The sequence below is a fragment of the Tachypleus tridentatus genome, chromosome 10 (assembly GCF_004210375.1).
Source record: "Tachypleus tridentatus isolate NWPU-2018 chromosome 10, ASM421037v1, whole genome shotgun sequence".
Taxonomy (NCBI): domain Eukaryota; kingdom Metazoa; phylum Arthropoda; class Merostomata; order Xiphosura; family Limulidae; genus Tachypleus; species Tachypleus tridentatus.
In genome coordinates, this window is record NC_134834.1 from 92,882,231 (window position 1) to 92,901,602 (window position 19,372).

The following is a 19,372-nucleotide window of genomic DNA, read 5'->3' on the forward strand; positions in this document are numbered from 1 at the left end:
GTCAAAGTTTTGAAATTTAAAACTTACCTTTCAGAACACTAAGAACTTGATGATTAGATCAGTAGTACCTTTCTCCATCGCTTAATGTAATTCAAGTTTTCGCTAATTAGTTTTAAAATATTAATTAAGCTATGTCCACTATACTCTTTTATTCGTTTTCAACATATAGCTTATCATTGCTGGTAACATATGATGTCTGTGGATAATATCTTAGTCAACTGAGATTATGTCCATAGATGATTGCCACGTATAAAAGATACAATGTTCCACCGAACGTTTTAATGCGCCCATTAGTTTAATCGTAGCCTAGTAAACATAGTGAGAGAAACTACTCATTTGCTAACTTGGCCCCCTAGTGGCTCAGAAATGAGTTTAAGGGATTATAATACTAAAAATTGGGTTTCAATATCCGTAGTGCACATTGTATATATAATCTATAATAAACTTTAGGCTTTATTAGGAAATAAAGTTTCCTAATATTTCTCAGATATTTTAACATTATAAATACACGAAATACATCCTCCTTACTTTGTCTTTTTTTACCACGTGAAGACATACATAATTTACAACACACATCTAGTTTTATTATTATTATCGATTGGTTTGATACGTGAATCGAAGAGGCTCGATATTTGTATATTATAACAGAGATTGTTGTGTCGAGTTTTTAAATTTATTTTATGAAAAAAAAATTCTGGTTCGATATCAAACAAAGCTAAAATCACTATTGTACACCATTAGATGTAAAGTTCTATCGACTGGAAAAGAAAACAGTTCCAGTATCAAATAAAAGTGGATGTGTATGTGAGAAGAGGAAATGTAACTTTGTGTTTTTTCTTCTGTCTGTAACATAAACAAACGGGTTTCTGTAGCTTACAGCGATGATTGGCAAAGTGCCAAGTGCTGAATGATAAAATCTCGTCTGGACTTTCAGGCAACGTCAAGTGCTTCAATCTCTTTATATTTATCGTATATCCATTACGTATGGTAAGATCATATGTAATAATTTCTTTCTTAATCTACTCTTGGTCTATAACGAAAATAAACTTTCATTAGTGAAATATTATGGGATACTTTCGTTCTGAAATAAGATTTAAAATATAGTTTGTTTTTTTACAAATTTCGTTGGAGGAGGTTATATTTAAAAAATGCAAATACTCGAGATTTTAAAAATAAATCTAATGCATCCTCAGTAAGGAACTAATCGCTAAATGTTAGGGCTATAAAAGCAAACTTGCAATTTTTTTTTACCGAGAGATTAAAAAATCCTTTTAAAATGCTTCTCTTAAGATCCTAGATATTTTAATAAATAATTATAAGAAGTTTATTTTGACTTCGTCAGCGAGTTTAGTGTGCCCCTTTTTAAACAGTTGTTTAAATTACACTTTAGTGAGAGAAATAAATTTCTAGATCAGAGAAAGAAAATGATCAAATGATCCAAAGCACAAGTAAAAGATGATCTCATAAACAATTTGAGATCTAACTACAGTTTTGGATTCAGAAGGTCAAACCCTTTTGATTGATGTATTTAATCACACTAAAGGTATCAGAAATTAATTCATTCTATTTATGTCTAAAAGAATTTCAGTTTGAGGGTAGGTTGGTTGAAATTCTGATAAGTAATAAAACTGAATCAGCTACTCACGGCCAAGCGTGTTAAGGCGTGCGACTCGTAATCTGAGGGTCGCGAGTTCGCATCCCCGTCGCGCCAAACATGCTCGCCCATTCAGCCGTGGGGGCGTTATAATTTTACGGTCAATCCCACTATTCGTTGGTAAAAGAGTAGCCCAAGAGTTGGCAGCAGTGGGTGGTTATGACTAGCTGCCTTCCCTTACACTCCTAAATTATGGACGGCTAGTGCAGATAGCCCTCGAGTAGCTTTGTGCGAAATTCCAAAGACAAAAGACGAATCAGCTACTCGCGCGCCCTGCGCTTGATATTGGTGGCGCACAAAAATGTAGCTAATAAAACGAAAGAACAGTCTCATAGGCTAATTTACTCTAATCCTACGTAAAGGGTCTCGTTGTATTGCTAGCTTTATCGTATAACTTATTAGAAATGAAGGAATAAACAATATTGGTGAAAATAGCATCCTACAGTTCACCATTTTAAAATGCAATGATCTTAACGAAACCCACTCCGACACACAGCGTCCTTTACATGAAGGAAGATGCTAAATGCAACAAAAAATGGGTGTAGAAGATGCCAACAAACTTCAGACCTCTTCGGGTGAACGGATAGACGAATAGTCAGAAATCACGTGAATTATTAACAATTTCACTATTTTATTGGGAAAATACGTCTCCAGTTTGATGAACAGTGATGAATGACGATGATGGCCGTCCACACCAGGAGGTCACTACACTCTGTCGCAAAAGTTGAAAATAGGTGTTTTGTTTACTTTAAAATACTCTGAACTAGTTGCCAGCCGTCCATAATTCTGAAGTGATAAACGAGAGAGATCATTGCTAGTCACACCGCTAATTCTTAGAACACTCTTTAGCAACAAATTGTCGGATTGACCATTTTATTATATATAGTAGGTGAAAGGGTATGTTGGGCGACAGGTTTCGATCCAGCGACACAGAGATTACGAGTCAAGAGTCCTAACCATCGGGCCACATCTAAAAAAAATACAATCAGTATTTAAAGGCTTTAGCTCCAATGTTTATTGTTGTTTTTACAGTGTTTTAGATCTTACTAAGTTTCCATGATACAGAACGTTCTCGTTGCGCAGATGCATTTTGAAATATACCCATACATTCAGTTTTTTGTGTTTTTATCTAAATGCATAATTCAAATTGTTTTTTCACAAACAAAACAAACTGTTACTTAAAATAAACGACTTGACAAGCGCTGCCATTATCAATTGACCTGTCATATTCTTCCATTTAATAGTAACTACTTCTGAATAACCAGTGGAGTAAACGATGCCTGTCCATTGGCTACGATTGACAGAAACGTGCGTTTCTTGAAGATCGAAATGCAAGAAAGTAAATAAGAAACGTGAAAATAAATAAACGATTTAATGTAGGAAAAGGTAAAAACAATATTTAATGAATTTATAAATATATGTAGCGATACATCCATATAATACTTGCGTTATTCCTGTCAGTATCGATTCAATTATTCATTTATTTACTATTGTAATAATTCAGGTGTTTTGAAGCTTCCATTAACTGGACACATTATTGGCATGAATTTTAGAAGCTAAATTACAAAAGATACGCTTTTTTTAGGTTTGGGTAAGTTTTAATTCAATGTTTGAAAATTTACACAAATAAAGTAGTCTAAAAAGGACTACAAACTCTTAAGTCTAATGTGGCAGAAACTGATAGAGGGAAACATGTATAAGAAGCATATTGCATAATGAACAATAAAGACCCTAAATGAAACTTAATAACTGACAACAACTTAAGAAAATGGATTAAAGGCTCACGAAACGTCGAAAATATTGTATAAAAAGTGTTCTCTCGAAAAATAAAGACACAACAAATAAAATTAACTTTTAAGACCAACCTAATTTCCCCCTAACGTTTACGACCAATAACCTAATTAAGAAACTTCGTGAAAATTATCTTTAAAGTGAATTTTTTATACTGTGCCTAGAATATTTAACTAAAGACAATTTATATATGGGAATAAAGCGATTTCAAAATAATTTACATACATGATAGAAATTTGGTTTTACCTAATTAATATGTTGTTATTTTATAGACAGGATACGAGTAACAATGTTGCCCATCACACACGTAAGGGTTATTCTGGTGATAAAAATATGAGCACACAAAAAAAAACTATGTACAAATAACAATGTTACAGCACCATCATATGCGAACATCTTACGTGATTTACCGTGGTAACTTTATGATTTGATAGACTAATTGGATAGCGTTAAGTGAAAATATAATATCAAGAATGACTCTACTAAATATAAATACTGTTGTTAGCGTGTTTACTTCTAACACGAGGTAACTGTTGTAAAGAGACATGTTTAACACGTAGTAAGTAGCGATAGTTTAAGTACGTGTATCGTTTGTATACGAACCCTGGATAGATGGGCGACGTTCGTTCCCTCACTGTAACATCCTCCCCCTAAAGAATATTATATCCTGAAAATTTAAATAGTGGAAGATAAGTCACGTGCTATAAACGACAGTAATTGTTACGTACAATGCGTGTTATGGGAGAATGACGCTAACCCTAAAACAGGCCATCGTACAAGTATTTATATTATAAACAAAGAAATGCAATGAATTATGCAAGTTCTAATTTTAAAACGTTCACGAAAAAAAAAATCCTTGTATTTCAGCGAAACCTGGAAATATTCTGGGATTTAACACTGAAAGGTTCTCTTGTTGTCATGTCAATAATAATGCGGACCAATCAAGTTTTATCTAACGATCGTTTGGTGTTGTGTTCTTCCTCTGCAGTATTAGCATTATCACGTGGGGAGTGAGTTACCTAAGATTACAAAATGGAAAAGTCTGAAATTGAACTTCCCTAAAATCACTCAAGCTTTTTTCCCGTAATTTTTCCTTCAGAGGAGAAGTTAAGAGTGAACGTATGATTTGCAAATAAAAACTGACCAAAAAAAGCTATTACGCTTAATGAGCTTTGATAATGAAACACGTCGCTAAACGTCAAAGTTATAAAACCAAGACACTGGCCACGTGATCGCTGCTTATGAAATAGACAGATCAATATTGTTTAATAACGAAGTTGTATCGTTTAGGTCTGGGTACTATAATAAACAAACTTATATGGGGGTTTAAAAATTGTGTTTTAGCTGTTTAAAACTTCATAATGTAAGTGTAAGAAATAAAACACCTATACACATTTTTAAAAATCACACTGACTGAATTGGCCTTTTACTGAAAGCTGCAGTGTGCTGCCTATGTTTGAAAGAAAAAAATACAATAAACACGTAATGCACTTAAATATTACATACAAAATATTTTAAAAAATCTCCAAATGAATATCACGAAAACCTTCATAAAATTAAGTATACATTTCAAAAGAGAATCACATTTCACATATCTCCACTAAACAATAAATAGTAAACTAAAGGGTAATCATTATTTTCTTTAATAATAAAACTTGCATAAATGAACAAGTTAAACCCTTTACTCAGTTCAGACCTTTATGTAAAATAAAGTATGATAGCAACAATTGTTACTCATTCGCGTTTATAGTTTACAGAGAAAAAAACTGATGAATAATAACTGAAATAATTATAGACATTAATTAATAGTTTACAAAAGTACAAATGCGCTACAATATCAATACTACGTCTACAACACAGACTATAAACGAAAACCTCATAGAAGAGAAGAGTGGTTCCGTGTTACATTATCCAGGTCTCTTTCGAAACACGGCAATAATGGTGTGATTGATCTACTGTGTTTTCTTAAATTTATTCCACGTGAAGCAGCGCTGCTCCCATGTTTTGAAACGATGTCAAAAGTCGTTTCATGTGTTGTGGTTTTGTTACGATATCGAAGTTAGAAATATTTAAAGTTTAGGAAGGAATATGCCACAGTATTGTAGAGGACAGGAACCAATCTGTTAAGCTCTACTCTATAAATTTTACGCAATCAAACAACCACCTATTAAATGCTCGTAAAATAGCTACTGTAACATCTCGCGCGATTTTCAAGTTTCATCATTTCCTGACAAAAAAAAAAAATCATCTTGGGCCCTTAAGCAACTACATACATCAGTAGTGACGTAACTACATCAGGTAATCGTAAGGCTTAATTACGAATGGTTACAATACTGAAATACACACGCACAGCAACATCCTAAATAGCAAAACAATGAGGATGGCCCGTATGAACAACTTACTTATTATTCAAAAGTGAAAGATTGGCCTTCTATAAATACGTTATTACGACCACAGCAATAAGCAACCTTAAAGCGACACCGTCCTGTGAAGCCCACACGGAGAATGACGTCATCTTTCTATAATTATCAGGAATTAATATATCAACGACTATATGTCAAGTCCTTTCAGAACTGGTACATGCGGTTTTGCTGGATGGAATCATATCTTTACCTGTAATGTGTGGGTGTCTGCGTTCATCCAAGTAAAAAGGGAATATTTGGGATATAGGGACATCATATTTCCTAAGAGAAACTTCCTCTACTCACGTAAGGGGGGAAGGGGTGTTGAAGAAATGTTTCCTTATTATCCCTACATAAGTAACTTTTTCTGTGATTTTTCAAGTATCCCAATGAATACTAGACATGTGTGACACTTCTATGGCATCAGATAATAAAAACAGCAACTATTTCTCGTGTAGAAGTGGCTGAAGCGAAAGTACGTATAGATGGGGTTAATAATATACAAATACAACCGGATTAACTCCACCACTGATTATTGTATTACATGCCCATGGCATTCGAGATTCTATATATATATATATATATATATGGGTATATTTTATTACTACTGAAACTAAAAAGACGTTATTTTCTTTCCTACTAAATTTTGTTTACGCCACATCTTACAAGTTACCTTCTGTTGTTGATTGGCTATTTAAGTTTCTTCTTGTTGCCGTTTGGTCACCAGAGATGACGTCATCATTCGAGTTAACAAAACAAATTCGGCGTTTGGTAACAACAATTTCGTCACTCGAGCAAATAGAAAATTTCTTGTGATGAGCATAACAGGTATGTTTATAGGTTGTCATGGTAACCCATAACACTCAACTGAACACACCCACATCGAGAAAGAAGATAACCAAGCAAAAAAACTTCACAACATCTAGGGCCGCGATAGGTTAATGAGAACCCACGTGATCTTTAACACGTGAGGTGTCTCATGCTGCTTCGTCATAATTGTGCACTTCTGCTCGTTCCTGGATCATGTTTCCACCCCCTTGCCGTCGGCTGTCGATTGAACCCTAAAAGATAGATTGTCATTAATTATCTGCGGTAAAAAGGTGGTACTCTCATTTCACAGTAGAGCACTTCTCCTTTTCTTTTTAAATTACACATTCAGTTAATTTTAATTATATAGAAAACATTAGTTTCTGTTTATAAGTTCACTACATTCCGGATATACACGGATAGTACCAGTGTAGCGTAGCAGGCGGGAGAGAGGAGCACTTTTCAATCTATCCCCTCCCACCATAAAAGTATTAAAATTGGTAAAATTACCCTCACAAAAACCAGGGTAATGCATGATATTCAATGCAGAACCCACGAGCTTCCAAGACCCCACTATAAGGTTGGGCGTATTCCATTTGTCCGCTCGGTCACATAAACCTTGCATCCCCCCACTTTTAACTATATATTTTTAGCAAGATGTCCAAAAACTTTAAACAGCCAAAATTATTCGTATATGTAAGAATGTTTTGATTCTTCAGTATAATTGTGTGTGTGTGTGTGTGTGTGTGTGACGTGCAAAAAAAATCAAAAACCTACCGATCAGTTTTTAAATTATAAATGCTAAGAATCCATGACTGAAACATATATGAAATATGTTTTAATATACGAGACTGTCAACAAAATGTACCTAACTTTGTAAAATATGCAACTTAGTACACAGTCTGTGGGAAAATAATGTACTTATGTTACGATGAATAGATAAGAAAACACTACGCAATGTTTTTCCAATACTGGTCGGTGTTTTAGGAGTTTAGTTTAAAATATATATATAAAGAAAGAGAGAGAATTATATGAAGAAGTTTTATACGATTCTCTAAAGTCCCTCGTTTTGTTTTTCTTTTAGTTCGAAAGTGAGCGACTAACACTAGAATGGGAAACTATAAGTGACACATCCACACAAAATGCTTATGGGAAAGAGGAAGGGAGACTATGGTTGCTCCGAACATAATGTGACCATACAAAAGCCTAGTGAGAGAAGGGCAGTTGGTCTACGAGGTCTGTTCAAAAAAATACGCGGACTGTTTGAATTGCGCGGCTCCAGTTGGTTCCAGGGGAATCCGCTTGGTGTCGCTAGGTTCGCACAGATCAGCTGATTACGACGCCATTTCCCGATTGCAGATATCTTCATTTGTGTATCAGCTACGCGGTTTCAAGTGAAGTGCGATTTTTTCGTTTGGCGGATTTCAGAATGAATGACCTGAAGGAGCAACGACTTGCTGTGAAATTTTGTGTTAAACTTGAAAAATCTGCGACTGAAACTTTTGCTATGCTTAACACGGCTTACGGTGATGTTGCTAAGAAGCGTACGGCATGTTTCAAGTGGCATGAACGTTTTAAGGATGGTCGACAGTCCATTGAAGATGATGAGCGTCCTGGACGTCCTTCCACGTCAACTGACGACCCACACGTCGACAAAATCAACACCCTGGTGCGGGCAAATCGACATCTGACTGTCAGGGGAGCTTGCTGAAGAGTGTGGGATATCAGTTGGATCTTGTTACGAGATTTTGACCGAAAAATTGAAGATGCACTGCGTTGCTGCGAAATTTGTGCCTCAGAACTCGTGAGTTTTTGGCCAAACACTCGATCACTGTTCTTCCCCACCCACCCCCTACTCATCTGACCTTGCTCCTTGCGATTTTTTCTTGTTCTCCAAACTCAAAAGACCCTTGAAAGGAAGAAGATTTGAGACGATTCCCGAGATTAAGGCAAATGCGACGAAGGAGCTGGAGGACATTACAAAAGAAGCGTACCAGGACTGTTTCAACAAGTGGAAACACCGTTGGGATAAGTGTGTGCGTTGGGGAGGAGAGTACTTTGAAAGGGTCCCACACCTGTAACTTCTAAATAAAGTACATTTTGTTTTATGACGTCAGTCCGCGTATTTTTTGAACAGCCCTCGTATTCTAACCGGTATTGAAGTTTCCCATGGCTTTCAGATAAAAAGGCGAAACGCCGTAGACATCACGTACGGACTTCACCGACAGCTGACTTTGGTTGCGATTGTTTTGTGAGAAATGAATACAAGGTAATGTTCAACAGTTACATTACTCTGTTTCAGGAGTCGAAGTTCATGATGTAAGCTTAACCAATATTACTTTAGTTTCAAATAATCTCCTGTAACAGTTATTTCAGCCTAAGAATATGTAGTGTGGCATATGCGTTAGTTGAGGGAAACTTTGAACACTCGTACGTCCGACTGTGGGCGAAACGGATCTCTTCTGTTGAAATGTTCAGAAATGATAGTTGGCACATACCATGGGCGACGTTCGATAATATATTAAATTTTACTGCCACAGGCATATTGGTCAACCTATTTCTGATCGTCCATTTTATTCTAATAAAAACTAACGACTAATCTATGTTCTTAGACGATGGGTTCATATGTTTATATAAAACAGTGATATGTGCTTTAGAACTGGAAACTGTTAAAACCAAATGATTGTGATACAATATCATAAATAATTATGGTAATAGTAAGGATAAAGGTTGTGAAAGGTAAAAATATTTGTGCAGACATGTTGAAAGTTCACACTGTGATTGGCTGCAATCCAACCAATGAAAAATGTCACACCAGTGTGAATTCTATAAAACTACAAGCAGTCATACTGTGCCCAGCAGTAGTAATACGAATCTAGTAATGGCTTCCTCCTAGGAATGAAATACTATATGACAAGCATGTAGAAATCAAAAGATTTGGCTGATCAATAACACATGTTTTGGTACAAGAACTTTATGCAAGACTCTGAAAGGTTAGTGAAACTGACATTGTTTATGGTAGAAGAACTAGAGAAATGATGTGAAATATTTCAGGTATATTCTTGACGTATCAGACGAAGTACGGGTGTTGCCAAAATGCTTGTTATAAATACAAATGTGAATATTATTTTGAGAACAGTGAAATACACATTAGCAGCAGCCAGACGCGTAACTGCTGAGAACAGTTAACCAGATCAAAGGTTTGAAATAGAAGTTAAATCGCAAACATTGGAATTAGTAAAGTGGGAGACGTGTCCACTTTACATAACAAATCCAAGTTTGAATTTGGAGAAAGCGACCAACGACAGAAAGTTCGTTCTAAATGTAAAGCAGCATCATAATCAATATACATTTACATTTGGAGCTGCATCTCAACCAATGGTGTCCGTGATCTACACAAAGGTGATGGCACTCTGACTGTTAACAAGTACAGGTAGATTCTGACCCAATTACCAGGAAAAGAACTAAGCAAGACATATATCTCAAACATATGACAAATAATGTAAAACTATACCTGCGCAAAGTTTCAGTCTAAACGTTCTTAAGGCTGTATGTGCTTATGTAAAAACTGACAGGCAATTAAATAACTTGGTTGAATTATAAAAAATAATACGGGATATATAAAACCATATTTCACAAACATAGGATGGTAAATTATATAACAAAAATTAGATGCAAAGTTGAATATAGAACAAAGTAACCCACATACAAAATACTAGTTTTTTATTTATTTCAGATTATTACTTGTTTATGATTCCAATATGTATATAACCCATGTATTACCATCATCACGTTTATTACTGTACGTGTCGAAGTTATTTTAAAACTGGAGTGAAGGAAGTTACTTCAGAAAATAAGGCGAGGCTAGTCCTTTTATATACACACGGTCGTGGATATTTTAATTTTTATCCGTCACTGAGTGTGAAGTATAATTTTGTACAAGCTAGTAATACTTCTGTAAATAGGCCGATCCAATTAAAATACTTGTATCCTGTAAAATTTCTTGGTCACATGTATCACCAGATAAGCTGGGAGCAATACCCGTGCTCTTAACGGGTAAGCAAGTTTACCTCAAATGAACAACTCTTCTGTTCAATAATGCTGGTAAAACATCTCAATCTTGGGGCAAACACTCAGTTCTAACTCGTTGCACATGTTTCAACGTGCGTGTATGACGAAGTATGAAGCTTTATTATTGTAACAATCTACAAAACAGAAAATCGAAAAACGGAAATGCTCATTTTGGCGATAACTTGTTACGTTCAACAGAACATGAATATATATGAAAACGTCATGGATCTGTTTCATTTATGAAGCCATTATTCTCAAACGAACAGTCTCAGGGCTATGCTAGTTATATAAAGAGAGATCCTGGCGCCAGTTATTGTGCGTTTTATTTTACAAATCCCGAACAGTTATCTGGCAACACAATCATTCCGTTGCTTCAGGCTACTGAACTCCACAACTTAACTGGTTTTGTTTTCTTAGAGCAAAGCCACATCGGGGAGAATCGAACCCCTGATTTTAGCGTTGTAAATCCGTGAACTTACCGCTGTACTGGCGAGGGGCTACTTAACTGGTAATTTCAAACACTGAAAAATACTGTACTATGTTTAACTCATATTCTGCGAGAGCACAACAATCTGCATACGTATATTCCCGGTATTCTGTTTGCTTTAAACTTATGAAATGTCATTCACCTATGTTCAATCAAAACGATATTTATATATAAACTTTACAAAATGCCTTTTCGTCAAATTTTAAATAATCTCGTCTGTCTTTTAAATACTGACAACAGCACCCTACCACCAACACACCCACTGCTTAAATTTTGTGCAAAAAAAAGAGGATATTTAGTAATATCGCAAGGGTTTGAAATTTGCTCACTAGCTATGAAATCCAAGGCTCTACTACAAGGCTAACTACCCCCCTCTCTCTTTCCAGTACCCTATTAAGGCTAACTACCCCCCCCTCTCTTTCCAGTACAGTATTTTATCATAATTTATTAGTTCTAAGCTAGTAATTCTCCACCCTAGAACAGAGGTAATAACAGCTAAACACCAGAGTGTCTTTATAACTTCAAAACCTATAAAATGAAAGATAATTTTAAAGTGCAGAAGTCAGAATAAACTGGTTTATTATCAAGACATTCGGCAGTGTTTCTGGCCACCAAAACAACATACAAGACACACTATGTGTTAACAGGAGTGATGACTTAGCAGTTCCCCACTTTCTGTAGCTCAGGCTGCGATGATCGAAACTATCACACATTTTCAGTGAATGTGCTTTACTGGATCCTTACGTCATACACCCAAATTCGAGGGAATCTATTACGAAATGCACGAGATATTAAATCTCTAATTTTGACGGACTGTTTTTTTTCTTTTCTTTGTGATAAAAAATAATTGTCATGAATTTTTTTAAAATCAAATTTGGAACAATGATAGATCTTTGTAAACTACAATTATTTGTCAAATAGTAAGTCACATATGCAAAGTTAGCTAACAAAAGCCGCTCAGTTTTGACCAACATTGTTGCATATCCCTACACAAAAGGTCACGTAAGCTATCGGTAACATTTTTACTACAGCTTCAGCTAGAAGTAAAATTGACCTTTTTTTAGTTGTTTTTTTCATTCGGATCAAAGATGGCTGATTTAGAGCATAGCAGTTTATAACTTAAGTTTTCAAAATAATCACACCAGTAGATGGTTATTATTGATTATTAATTTCCCGCTTTTAGCCTAAAATGTACTAAATATTTTAAAATTATCCTGATTAAAGAGCGATTAGCATCATATGATATTAACTTAAATAATGATGATGCTTAATACGGCTATACCGAGTGCATTCGGGTGATGACATGAAACTATTAATCTAGTTTCCACAGCGTTACTATATATAATTTGGTTGTTTCTGTAAAATATAGGTCTGTTACGAATTATAGGATGCGATCCTAAAACTAATAATGGTTAATTTCAAGTGTTACTTTATTACTTGTTGTGGTTTGTTAACAGAAAGTTCATTACTTAATCAGACCGCGTTTTCGGTCAACTTGGGCCATGAAGGTGAGTAAAACAAAATACTAGGCCTAGTTAACTAATGAATGAATAATTGCTGTAAAATTATTACCAATACTATAAATGTAGTTACCAATTTTTCCACCAGGTTTGATTTAATTCCTTACAGTCGTTTACTAAATTCGCTTTGGTCGAACCTTTTTTTTTCACGTCAAAGGTGTTTTGATTAGATTTTTTTTACACAAGGATTTAGAAAATATAGTTTCAACTGACTGGGACTGAATGGCTCCAAAGGACATAAGAATCAAAATAAGGCTTGAAATATTAAGAACTCACTAGATTATGAATGTGGAAGAAATACTATTTTAAATCGAATAAATGTAAACATACCCACAAAAAAAAACATTACATTCTTATACAAAGCATCATAAGTAATTGTAAAGTAAATAAGTTTCAAATAAACAATAGTTTATGAACTTAAGTTTTTACGTTTGCATCAGATCAGCAATTGTAATTGAACAGTTTCCCCTGGAGATAAACTTGTCAACCCTATCTACTTTCAACAAAAGATGTGCCAAAGTATACAACGTGTATGTAACTGACAGAATTAGCAGGGTGTTAAAATATTTTAATGAGCATAAGAGTCAGGGGAACTGATGTTGTCTGAACATTTTTGATTTGTTACTGAAGTGCTACACTGAATGGAGAATAGAGAATTTGTGTATAATTATTACAGACAAAAGTACCCGTCCCCAGTGATGGAAAAGTTTAAGTCAATATATAAATTTAAATTATTTCATGAACTTTAGAAAAGTTAATTTTGTTACACTCTTGGTTTCGCTCAGAACCAGAGCGAAAAACTACTTACACCTCCCATCATGGAAAGTAATTGTTGAACATTTAAGTCAGGCTAAAATACACTCAACAATAACATCAGTAAATCTATATTTTTATTGTTTAAGTTACGTCAATGTTTGAAATCTGAATGACAGTGTTATTAGTTTCTAACAATTTAGTGTAGAATATTCTGATTTGTGAAATAAAATTTCGCATCAACCCATTATTCATTTCAACAGTGAATACTGTAAGAACAGGTCTTTCAAACGAAATACTGACGAACACTCAGGGAGACACGGCGGTTCGTAATACATATAAAGTGGAAAGTAGTTGTTTCATTTTTTAACTCAATGATCACGACTTACATGAGAAATAAGTTCCTCGCAAGTTCACAATTAGCATATTAAATTCAAATATATTTCGATGCCTGGCTTTATGTGGCAAGCGATGATGATACTAGAACTTCTGTATGGTTTCTATATCGGTAGTGAAAATATTCAAACTACCTACGATGTCACAGGGCATAGGATAATACCGATGTAAATTAGCACTAATCAGGATATTGTAAAATCCATGATATTTTAATTCTCTATTGAAATAACGTAAGACTAACATCAGTCCTTTTGTTCATTTCCCATTATTATTTATAGATGTATCCCAGGAATTAATAATCTACAAAGGACTGTAATGTATTTACTATTATTTATTTACTTTATTATCGATGTTTGTTTCAGTTAAATACACATTTAGAAATACATGCAACTTATGCTGTTAAATGTGTATTGCGAAATTCCACCTATTCACTAGATTTGTAGAAGAGTCTTGAGTGTAAGAATCAACAATGTGTATGTATGTAAATACGAGTATTGTTGCCTTAGCTGGAAATTTTAGAAAATATCCTCTCAAGTTTATAAAAGGTAATCAACGGAACGGGAATAGACAAATATTGGTCAGCTATAGTCAGTATACTATAACTCTTAGAAGTTATAACTGTGATAAACGTTTATTAATCAGGAAACTATAAATACAGTGGAGCGCCGTTAAGACGCGGTATTGGGGGGGGGGTCAACCTGCTTAACCGCGGCTTAAACCTTTGTGACTGAAAAGCCGAAGTCGCCAACAGCTCCGCCGAGGAGCCTCATCCGGCCATTGCGTGATCATTATAATATTAATGTATAGACTATTCAGATACAATTGACAAGTGCCGTTTTAACACAAACGACCAATGCATTGCGATGGTTCGCTTTTCCCTGTAAAGTTTCGTCTTCCCGTGTTACGTGCGGGCCGTCATTTTAAATCGCATGGGAGCGATATTGCGCAGTTGCATAAATTATTAAATTTTTAATACCGAATTTATTAACTGACAGTTAAACAATAAGAAAAAACAAATAAAATACATTTCAAACCATTTTATTTCACATTTTTTAATGATTTAATACATCAAAAATTTTGGGACAAGACTTGCTACAGCGGCTTAAGCGATTTCGCGGTTTACTGGTCCGCGGCTTAATGGCGCTCCACTGTATCTGACCAAGTAGATTTCAAACGTTACTAGCTGTGTGAAGAGCTAGATAGTAAACTGTATCGATATCGACTCGAAATTAATTCTACCAGGGTGAACAGTCTATAAAATATTCAGTTCCAGACCAGAGAGAAAATTCAGTAATGTACAATTGTAAGTTTATAAATCCTCTGCATAAGTCAATATTTGTAATAGCCGTTATCATAAATTGTATTGTTTGTACATTAAAACAGATTTGTGTTAAGAAAGAAAAACGTGTTCATCAATCTTGTTGGCGAATATAATAAATTTAATTCATACCGACATTCAATTAACTTCATTAATCAAAATTTCAGGCTATTTGAAATAGTAATACGTAACATAACAAATGGGAGATTAGTCTGGGATACTTTATAATACGTAACATGAGCTTCCATTATTCCCTTAATGAGACACTTTTCCCCATTAATTCTAAGTTTCATTGAATTATGTGCCTTGGTGATATGAATGTCAATATTATTACTAACTGAATAAAAACGGACATTTTTATATACATTTTTTTCGATTGCATTTTGCACAAACCACCAAAAATATAATTTTATATCACAAATTTTAAATAAAGCTGTAAATACCTCATTAGACTTGGGCTCTCTTCCTTTATTTAACCTCCTTCTGTCACCGGAAGTATTGTTATTACCATTTACTGGTAACGTAGAGGAGGAGGCAGGGTAGTCATCTGGTGGTGGTGGAGGTGGCAGTGGGAACATTGGAGGTGGTGGAGGTGGCTGTAATAGTGGTCGGGTTTTCTCCAGGTCTACATATCGATGGGGTAAGGTGCCATTCATACTGTACGGGTAGATTTTCTCGGTCACTGCTTCTGGAAATGGAAGAAGTTTAATTAAAACCCACTTTATATTGTATCCCACTTTATATTGTATCCCACTTTATATTGTATCCAAATGAACTCCTTTAATCAGATCTCTCACTATGAGTAAGTTTATCCAATGATGCGTACATTTGCCACTGTGGATGTAAATTACCATTCTATTAAAATAAGATAGTATATTCTATACACGATACACAAGTTGAAATTATTCACTTTCGTGAAGAAGCAACATTATGGACACAATGTGAAGCTAGAATGACAAAAATGAATGTTGTTTTTGTTTTCAGAAAACAAACGCCGTTCCTTTAAATATTGCTCCAACAAATAGTGTATGCTAGTACATACAAATAAACCTACTGAGGAGGCACTGTCCCAGGGGCAGGTTGGTCCACCAGAACACCGAACAGTTGCCAGGTGGACCGGTGCACTCGACGCATTCTAATGTAAAAAATCTACGCCCCTGGATAGCATAAGCATTTTTTAAAAATAAAGTTAAATTTTTGACGTTTTATATTAAAGCATATCTTTATATTTGGTGTTCATTAATATATTTTTCTTCTCGAAAGTAAAGTTTTCAATATTTAAAAACTTCTCGTACAAACACATACAGTTTGTTGTCTACAGAATATACCTGCCATACTTTATTTTAATTTAATGACGTAAGGACTTATCTGTCGACTAATGTGTTTCCGTTATATGTCATACGCACACGGAACTCGTATGTAAAGCAACGCGAACCAATCATCGTTGTGCTGAGAATCTAAGAAGTACGTAAAGACTCGACCACAGAAGAAAGGTTCTGTTGTACGATGTTTATACTATCAACTATATTTTTCAACTTACTGACACGTACTAAGTGCAGACGGGTAGCATACATCTTTTAAACACGCGATTAAGTGAAATTTATTTTGGTTTTAAACTTCTGGTGAAGCTGCACGAGGACTATCCGTGCTAGCCATTCCAAATTTAGCAGTGATAATCAACTAGTCATCACCACCTACCATCAAGCCTGGGGTTACTCTCTTATCAACGACTATTGAAATTAGCCGTCATATTATAATGGCTCATGGATTAGAACCTATGACACTCACATTGCGAGTCAAGTGTCATAACCACCAGGTCAGGACCGAAGCTTTATTAAACCAAAATTACATCTATCAATGTTTTGTTACAGTCACTCACCCACTGCCCTGTTATATCGTCTCTGTTCCTTCTTCACGTAGACGCAAGACGTAACCAGGACAAAGACTATGATGGCTACAGAAGCTGCTAATGGAGCTAGAACCGGTAAACGAAGATAAACTGGGAGTTCTTCTTCACCCGTGATTACAGCATGAAAATTCCATTTCATCGGCCCTTCTGAAGAGACAATGTTTTATTCTCCAGACAGTTTTTACTTGTAGCCTTTTATTTAAATGTACATGCCAAGTTTGTGATTGTGAGATTCTACAAGTCTTTGATAATAAAAACTGTGAACAACCTTATATTTAATTCCACTCGCAAGTTTACCTACAAGTGCATTAATTTCTTAAGCCTAATTAGAAATGTAATAATTAAATCAACCTAAGTCAAATATTCATAATAAATATAAGTTTTAAATGCCATTGAAAATTCAGAAATTTTAACATTTTAAGTGCTGTTTGTAAATACAGTATACTTCTTGCTAAACATCCATAATAAATTATACTGAAAAGTAAAGTTATAGCGTAAAAATTTAGTAGTTTCTTTAACTGGGTGAAAATACTTTAAAAAAAAAACTTTAACTATAATCACCAATTTATGTGTAAAATTGGTTTGGGTTGAGAAAAATGTATGTAGAGGAACGAATAACGTTTCGACCTTCATCGGTCATCGTCAAGTTCACAAAGAAAGAAAGAGGTAACTGATCGATAGCTGACTACATGTTTGAAGGGGGTTGTGTAACTGAGTGTAGGAATGTAGAGGGGGTATTTAGATGCGTGATTATATTTATTAATATAGGTATACAGGTGTACCTTTGTATTGGTTTATATAGGGCTTGAGTTGTTGTATAAGTAAGGCTTCTTTAATTTTGCGTTTGTTTCTTTATTTAGTATTTGAGTGTTTTCTATGGTTATGTTGTGTTTATTTGACTTGCAGTGTTCGAAAACGTGTGAAGGTGACTTTTTGTGTGTTTTGAATCTGGTTTCCATTTTTCTACTTGTTTCTACAATATAAAAATCGTGGCAGTTATCACATTGTATTTTATAAATAATGTTGGCGTGGTGTTTGTCGGTGTAGTTTTTACATAGTATAGACTTGTTTTGTGCCTGGTTTTTTTAATAAATTTGGTATTAACTGGAATGTCATATTTTGTTACTAGTTTTTGCCAAATGTTGGTTATTTTTCTGATGATGTCGGGAATATATAGTATGCAGCAGTATATGGTTTCGTGATTTTTTAATTCGTGGGATATATTTACTTTTGTTGGTTGATTTTGCTTTTTGTCGGTGTGTGCGTATAATGTTTTCTACGGTTTGTGGAGGAAACTTATTGATGTTGATGAAGTATTATTTTATTTTGTCTAATTCATCGTTAATTTTATCTGGTGAGCATAGTTTTATGGCTGTGTTTATTTGGTTTCTTAGTATGTTGAGTTTTTGTTTTGTTTCATGTGCTGAGTCCCAAGGAATGTATAGTCCAGTATGGGTGATTTTTCGGTGGATTTCTGTTTTAAATTGTGTATCAGTTCTTGTAATTTTGAGGTTAAGAAATGATATTTGATTGCTTTCTTCCTGTTCACATGTGAAGTTAATGTTGGGATGTACAGAGTGTGATTAATAAAATTAAGTATGTGTTCTGTAGATTTGAATCCTGCAACCGTGTCATCTACATATCTGTACCAGTATAGTGGTGGATGTAATGCTATGTTAATTGCTTGTGTTTCAACTTGTGTCATAAAAATATTGGCTAGAACTGGTAATACTGGATTGCCCATGCTTAGCCCATTTGTTTGTATATAGAAACTTGATAATGACCAAAGAAGGTCGAAATGATGTTCGGTCCTCTAGATAAAATTTTTTCAACCCATACCAGCCGTTTTTACATACACATTTTTCTCTACAAGTGGGTTTTCTTGTCATCACTGATAATCACCAATTTGTTTCCATACAGTTCATTATCTAGGGGGGTTCTATACACTGTATCATGTTCAGTAATTTTATGTTCGTACCTATTACAATACTTCATGTGAAAAACTGACCAAAATTATGGGTGAATCATTATAGATCATTTTTATGTAAATTACATATGACACCCTAGTAGTAGCATTAATTGCAGTATTGTTGGTTTTGCTGTTTACGTTTTCTGTGCAACTACCAAACTGTTGAGCCCACAAGTAATAGATTATAAAAATGTCTTTAACAATTTAATGAGGATCCATGTGGTTCCTATCAGCAATTCTAGTGTATTTTTAATTGTATATATAGTCCTGCAGTAAAATAATTCAACTTTCAAGA

At 34.6% G+C, this 19,372-nt stretch overlaps 1 protein-coding gene and 1 long non-coding RNA gene across 7 annotated transcripts in view; both read right to left on the reverse strand.

Annotated features, from left to right (window-relative positions):
* Positions 1-1,207, reverse strand: part of LOC143228147 (uncharacterized) — a 54,654-nt gene extending 53,447 nt beyond the window's left edge. Inside the window, exon 1 of the long non-coding RNA XR_013015218.1 lies at positions 28-1,207. This is a non-coding gene — a long non-coding RNA (uncharacterized LOC143228147). The remainder of the gene's footprint in view (positions 1-27) is intronic.
* A 1,819-nt stretch (positions 1,208-3,026) lies between these two features.
* Positions 3,027-19,372, reverse strand: part of LOC143229876 (cell adhesion molecule Dscam1-like) — a 65,853-nt gene continuing 49,507 nt past the window's right edge. For 5 of the 6 annotated variants that reach the window (XM_076462739.1, XM_076462738.1, XM_076462740.1 and 2 more), the window contains 3 exons: positions 17,079-17,255; positions 15,643-15,887; positions 3,231-6,908 (listed from right to left, as the gene is read on the reverse strand). In XM_076462739.1, the coding sequence (XP_076318854.1) occupies positions 6,825-6,908; positions 15,643-15,887; positions 17,079-17,255 (506 nt within the window). In that variant the 3' untranslated portion in view covers positions 3,231-6,824. Of the gene's footprint in view, positions 6,909-15,642; positions 15,888-17,078; positions 17,256-19,372 lie in introns of all 6 variants that reach the window. The other variant, XM_076462737.1, reaches the window with a different exon arrangement.